This window comes from Lethenteron reissneri, unplaced genomic scaffold (assembly GCF_015708825.2).
Source record: "Lethenteron reissneri isolate LAM-NWPU_2019-01 unplaced genomic scaffold, ASM1570882v1 scaffold_1293, whole genome shotgun sequence".
NCBI lineage: Eukaryota > Metazoa > Chordata > Hyperoartia > Petromyzontiformes > Petromyzontidae > Lethenteron > Lethenteron reissneri.
The window spans coordinates 85542-92876 of NW_026890996.1; the positions used below are offsets into that span (position 1 = coordinate 85542).

Sequence of the window (7335 nt, forward strand, 5' to 3'; positions counted from 1 at the left end):
CCTCAAATTTCGATTTAAAGCTTTCGTGACTGCAGGGATTCATCTTCTTGGTTCTTTCGGTAAAGTCACGTAGAATGGAAATAATAAAATAAAATAAACATTATAAAATAATATAATAAAATATTTTATTATGCTTAAATTGTATAATTATATAATTTGTATTATTTATAATAATATATTTAATGTTTTATTTTTATTATTTTATTATTTCCATTCTACGTGACTTTACCGAAAGAACCAAGAAGATGAATCCCTGCAGTCACGAAAGTCACCTAGAAGGGAAATAATAAAATAAAGCATTAAAAAGTAATATAATAATATATTTCATTATGCTTAATTTCTAAAATTTTCTTATTTTAATTATTTATAATAATATATTTTATTATATTTTTATTATTTTGTTATTTCCATTCTACGTGACTTTACCGAAAGAACCAAGAAAATGGACGTCCTCAAACTTGGTTTTTTGACTAACATGACCATTTCAAAGGCCCTTCCCCCCATCTTGTTCGACCACATTCAGTCCGCCGCCGCCGTCGCCGCCGCGTGCATTCTCACCGACCCTCCTGGCGACGCTCCCTTTGCGCAAATCCCCAGCAGCATCTCGAGCTGCCTCTCCAACCTCCTCGCCCGCTTCGTCTCGTTCCCCCCACGCTGCCTGCGCCCTTCCTGCTCCCGCCGCCGCCGCCTCGCGGCACCGGCCAGAAGCTTCCAGATGTAGGCGGCCTCCTTCGTGTCGTGGTGGGCCAGGCACGGCAGAATCAGGTGACCGACGCTGTCCACGAATCGCAGGGTCGCGTCCACGCACGCGTACTCCGGCTGGGGCGGCGGGTTAGACGACGGAGGCTCGGCACCATCTTCCCCTGCGGAGGGAAGAGAGGCGACGCGTCTTGCTACCGGCATACGACGTTTCAATTGCAACACAAGCAATCGTCATCAGGTGTAAATGAAATGAAATGACCCAGTGTGGCATCCACTGCCCTCCGAAGCCAGCAGCTGCTTCTCCGACTATGCCATCGATCTACGGTTGCCGCTAAAACGATACGTCCGTATGAAACACGTGAACGGGAGTGCGGTCATTGCAAGCGGCTCACCTGCCGGCTTCGCGTCCCCATGCTCCCGACTCCGCACGGACGCCCGTCGCTCGTGGCAGGACCAGCAGAGCGCGTCGTGCGTGGAGGCTCCGGGCAGCAGCTGCACGGAGCCCGGAGTGAGGCAGTTTGCGTGCGGGCGGCACGTGGCATTCGCCGATACCTCCGGGGAGAAGAATCCCCAAGGGCACGGGGCGCAGTACGTGTCTTCGTGCGGGGATCCTGCGGTGTCGAGCAGAGCGTGAGATGGGGGTGCACGGGCAGACAGAGAGAGAGAATGTAGAGATGCGTAGAGAGAGAGAGAAAGATGAGAAGAGAATAGGCATTGATTGGCGCTGGGAGATGGCTGGGAGATAGCTGGGCGATGGGAAAGTGGTGATAAGATTCCCCGACTTGACGACTAAATACATTTACAAATGACACATTTATAAATAAGCGCAGGTGGGAGACGTGACGTCGTCGGTGCGCGGTCACGCGACTGGTGAGAGATGGCCGTGGATTGGGGGGAGGTCTTCGTTTCCGCGGAGGATCGAGCGTGGCTGACGACGACGACGACGACGTGGAGATCAGCAGGCAGGGGGTATCGCCGGCCATTCGATCAGCAGCGGCAGAGAGACGCAACGAGACGAAGGGAAAACGACCGAATTGAAGCGCGAGTTCACAGACGATGGGGATACACAACGACACAAATGATCCATTCTTCTAGAATCTTCTCGACACAATCGGATCGGCACTGCACCATAGACTCAACACTGCCCATAGACTCAACACTGCACCACAGACTCAACACTGTCATAGACTCACACAACACCATAGACTCAACACTGCACCATAGACTCAACACTGCCCATAGACTCAACACTGCACCATAGACTCAACACTGCACCATAGACTCAACACTGCACCATAGACTCAACACTGCACCATAGACTCAACACTGCCACCCATAGACTCAACACTGCCCCATAGACTCAACACTGCCACCCATAGACTCAACACTGCCCCATAGACTCAACACTGCCACCCATAGACTCAACACTGCCCATAGACTCAACACTGCCCCATAGACTCAACACTGCCACCCATAGACTCAACACTGCCCCCATAGACTCAACACTGCCCCATAGACTCAACACTGCCACCCATAGACTCAACACTGCCCCATAGACTCAACACTGCCACCCATAGACTCAACACTGCCCATAGACTCAACACTGCCCCTAGACTCAACACTGCCACCCATAGACTCAACACTGCACCATAGACTCAACACTGCCCCATAGACTCAACACTGCCACCCATAGACTCAACACTGCCCCATAGACTCAACACTGCCACCCATAGACTCAACACTGCCCATAGACTCAACACTGCCACCCATAGACTCAACACTGCCCCATAGACTCAACACTGCCACCCATAGACTCAACACTGCCCATAGACTCAACACTGCCACCCATAGACTCAACACTACCCATAGACTCAACACTGCCCCATAGACTCAACACTGCCACCCATAGACTCAACACTGCCCCATAGACTCAACACTGCCACCCATAGACTCAACACTGCCCATAGACTCAACACTGCCCCATAGACTCAACACTGCCCATAGACTCAACACTGCCACCCATAGACTCAACACTGCCCATAGACTCAACACTGCCACCCATAGACTCAACACTGCCCCATAGACTCAACACTGCCACCCATAGACTCAACACTGCCCATAGACTCAACACTGCCCATAGACTCAACACTGCCCATAGACTCAACACTGCCCATAGACTCAACACTGCCCATAGACTCAACACTGCACATTTATCAACAAAAAACCATGGCAACCGCCTTTACTCCCCCCCCCTCAAATGGGGGCGGGCGAGGGGGAGGAGCCTAAAAGATTTGGCGGGAAAAAACTCCACGTCACGTCGCCTCAGCCTCAAAGCAGTAACTGGAGTGGTGTGTGAACATCGCCACTGGGGAGACAAAGGCGGCCGGGTAGTAGAGCTAGTAAGATCACGTGAGGAGTTTATACGTCAAAGACGTAATTATGTTATATATTTATATTTTAAAAAACAAGTTAATTTAATGCTTTGTAAATAAAAACAACAATTTGCTAAACCTTGGTCACAATATCTGGACTTGCCTTCATGTAAATCAACGCATAGATTTCTGTTGATATGATTGTGGTTGTACTTTATTAATCCGTAATCTCAAACATTACATACAATAAAGCAAGAAATGGTTAAAAAAAACAAAGTTAAAACAGAGCAATGCAATACAATACACTGTTAGACATTGTAAAAAAAAATAATTATAAAAAGTCCATCCCATGTGTTGGTGAATTTGTAAATGTTTTAGGCAGGAAATGGCAGGAAATTAGTTTTCAAATTTAGATATTTTTCTGGGGGGGAGGACCCCAGACACCTGGAAAATCTGGCCCCCCCAATGTTGTCTCCATGGCTACGGCCTTGCACTACACTATACACTACACTATACACTACACTATACACTACACTATACACTATACACTACACTATACACTACACTATACACTACTACACACTATACTATACACTACACTATACACTACACTATACACTACACTATACACTACACTATACACTACACTACACTATACACTACACTATACACTACTACACACTACACTATACACTACTACACACTACACTACACTATACACTACACTACACTATACACTACACTATACACTACACTATACACTACACTATACACTACTACACACTACACTATACACTACTACACACTACACTATACACTACTATACACTACACTATACACTACTACACTATACACTACACTATACACTACACTATACACTACTACACACTACACTACACACTACACTATACACTACACTACACACTACACTATACACTACACTATACACTACACTATACACTACCTATGAAAGTCATCTTTCGTCTGTGTGTCTGTCTGCCTGTTTGCGCGGGTACCTTGTGACGTGTTTCACTTACAAACTGTGGGGTTTTACGCATCGAAAAAGTACACAGATACCACACCGTATGCCCCGCGACGGAAAAGCGCTATTCGTATTTCACATCTGTCAAGTTTAAAGTGGTTAAATTAACAATGTATTCCCTTTCATTAGCACAGGGTGGTTCCAGGCCACGCATCTGCGCATGCGCGAGAAAGTCGCCACCGCTGAGGTGAATTCTTCAGTGTGATCGGTGGGGCGGAATTCTGAGGTGAATTCTTCAGTGTGATGTCCTCTTCTCCCCAGTGTGCAGCACTTACTACTATAGGGTCGGTAGCAGAGGTCGCAACCGGGTACCCGATACCCGTACCCTACCCGATACCCGGCTACCCGTACGGGTACGGGTACCCGTTTGCGACCCTGGTGCGGCCGGGTACGGGTAGACCGTGAATCACTGGTGAGTAACTGTTTGTCACTCATTTCCCAACGTCTTGTCTCTTCTCACAATTCAAGTTCCTAGAATCAACCCACTGGCGCCTGCAACATGGCTTCATCCCAGAGGTCGCAATCAGGTACCCGATACCCGTACCCTACCCGTACCCGGCCGGGTACGGGTACGGGTACCCGTTTGCGACCTTGGTGCGACCGGGTACGGGTAAGGAATCAAAACCCGTTTGTGACCTCTGGTCAGTAGATACTACTATTATAGTCCTTGGATGATATTATTGTAGAGCGGGTGGGGGGATGGTGGTGGTGGGGGGGTAGCAGCCCAGCCTCAGCCTGCAAAGGTGCCACCTCAGCCGGCTGGGCAATCTAGGCGAGGCTAGGGGCTCTGCACGGGACTAAGCCTCACCACTACATGCTGTGAAGTTAGTACTATTATAGAGTTTGGATAGCTACTACTACAGCCGGTGGATAAACTATACACTACACTATACACTCCACAGTAGTGCCGTACTGCGTAATGAATTGGCACTAAACCTTACTAAATGGCTGTGTCGGGTGGTGGCGGGTTTAACGACGGCGCAACATTTATATATTTATTATTTATGTATTTGGTTGTCTACGTTCATTGTCGTTGTTTTTCTTTGCATTCCCCCCGCCAGATTCGTCAATCAAGAAATGGACGATAATGCAGCGCTTGGGAAGCGGCCAGACTCTACGGAGAGCCTGCAAGACATCGATGCTGGTGAGCACGGTGGCACCACGGTGGATAGCAGACGTTGACTACCTCGCCTGGTCTACAGGAGGTCGTGGGTTCGATCTCTCTCTCATCATCATCACGGTGGCTATGAGACGTTGACTACCTCGCCTGGGATACAGGAGGTCGTGGGTTCGATCTCTCATCATCATCACGGTGGCTATGAGACGTTGACTACCTCGCCTGGTATACAGGAGGTCGTGGGTTCGATCTCTCTCTCATCATCATCATCATCACGGTGGCTATGAGACGTTGACTACCTCGCCTGGTATACAGGAGGTCCTGGGTTCGATCCCGACCCTGACGCCTGTTGTACAATGCTCCCACCACACCGTCCTCCCCGCCCGTCCGTACCTTTGCAGGAGACAAGAAGACAGCAAGCACCGCCGGTGACAGGCGGCACGCGTGCGGGCAGTGCGGCTTTCCCCACTTCGAGACGCACACGGGCGAGAAGCAGTACGTGTACGCCGAGTGCGGCAAGGGCTTTGCGCACGACTTCAACTTGAACCTGCGAGTGAGGTCGCATACGGACGAGAGGTCGTACGTTTGCGAGGAGTACGGGAAGGGTTCCGCGCAGGCCTGCAACTTGAACCTGCGAGTGAGGTCGCACACGGACGAGAGGTCGTACGTTTGCGAGGAGTACGGGAAGGGCTCCGCGCAGGCCTGCAACTTGAACCTGCGAGTGAGGTCGCACACGGACGAGAGGTCGTACGTTTGCGAGGAGTACGGGAAGGGCTCCGCGCAGGCCTGCAACTTGAACCTGCGAGTGAGGTCGCACATGGACGAGAGGCCGTACGTTTGCGAGGATTGCGGGAAGAGTTTTCCCGGCTGCTCCGACATGAAGAGGCACGCCAGGACGCACGCGGGCGAGAGAACGTACGTGTGCGACGAGTGCGGGCAGGGGTTCACGCAGGTGGACAGCTTGCACGTGCACGCAAGGAAGCACACGGGGGAGAGGCCGTACGTGTGCGCAGTGTGCGGCAACGGGTTTGCTTTGCGTCGCCACCTTCAGCGGCATTCGGTGACTCACGGGGAGTGAGTCTAGCTAGGGAGGGGGTCTAACCGAATACGTTTGGTGGTGCACACTGGGAGGCACGCACGCGGCCGTGAGAGGCTGTGAGCTCGGGGGGGCGTCGGGAATTATTTCAAGAAACAAATCTACACTACTATACACTACACTACTATACACTACACTACTATACACTATACACTGCACTACTATACACTACACTACTATACACTACACTACTATACACTACACTACTATACACTGTACACTACACTACTATACACCACTACTATACACTATACTATACACTACACCACTATACACTACACTACTATACACTACACCACTATACACTACACTACTATACACTACACTACAATACACTACTATACACTACACTACTATACACTACACTACTATACACTACACTATACACTACTATACACTACACTACTATACTCTACACTACTATACACTACACTATTATACACTACACTATACACTACACTACTATACACTACACTACTATACACTACACTACTATACACTACACCACTATACACTACACTACTATACACTACACTACTATACACTACACTATACACTACACTACTATACACTACTATACACTACACTATACACTACTATACACTACTATACACTACACTACTATACACTACTATACACTATACACTACTATACACTACACTATACACTACACTACTATACACTACACTACTATAACTATACACTATAATGACGATGGTAAATAAAGTGCTATGACTTGCGCAGAGAACTTGGATTGAAGTGAGGGTGATTTGCGCAGCGTCAACCTCACTCTCTCGACCAGCCGCATCTGTACCCAGTGGCGAGACGTAGTCAAGACGACTGGAGATGGTCCTGGTTGCAGTGGAACTGTGGAAGGTCCAAAGACCCGTTTTGGTGGAATTTCCTCCACCAGGGGTTCCACACGCCCAGGCTCAGACTAGCCGAGTTTGCCGGGTTAGTTATCCGCCGCCCGGGGTTCGGCGTTGGCAGCTGCTGACTGTAGCGA

At 49.1% G+C, this 7335-nt stretch overlaps 1 protein-coding gene and 1 pseudogene across 1 annotated transcript; one reads left to right on the forward strand and one right to left on the reverse strand.

Moving 5' to 3' along the window:
- Nucleotides 1-273: 273 nt before the first annotated feature.
- On the reverse strand, nucleotides 274-3243 carry LOC133361923 (uncharacterized; annotated as a pseudogene).
- Nucleotides 3244-4276: 1033 nt separating this feature from the next.
- LOC133361924 (zinc finger protein 239-like) lies at nucleotides 4277-6311 on the forward strand. The gene is made up of 3 exons (XM_061580899.1): nucleotides 4277-4317; nucleotides 5178-5260; nucleotides 5635-6311. Exons 1-3 carry the CDS (start codon nucleotides 4277-4279, stop codon nucleotides 6309-6311), a joined length of 801 nt encoding a protein of 266 aa, XP_061436883.1.
- The last annotated feature ends 1024 nt before the right edge of the window (nucleotides 6312-7335 follow it).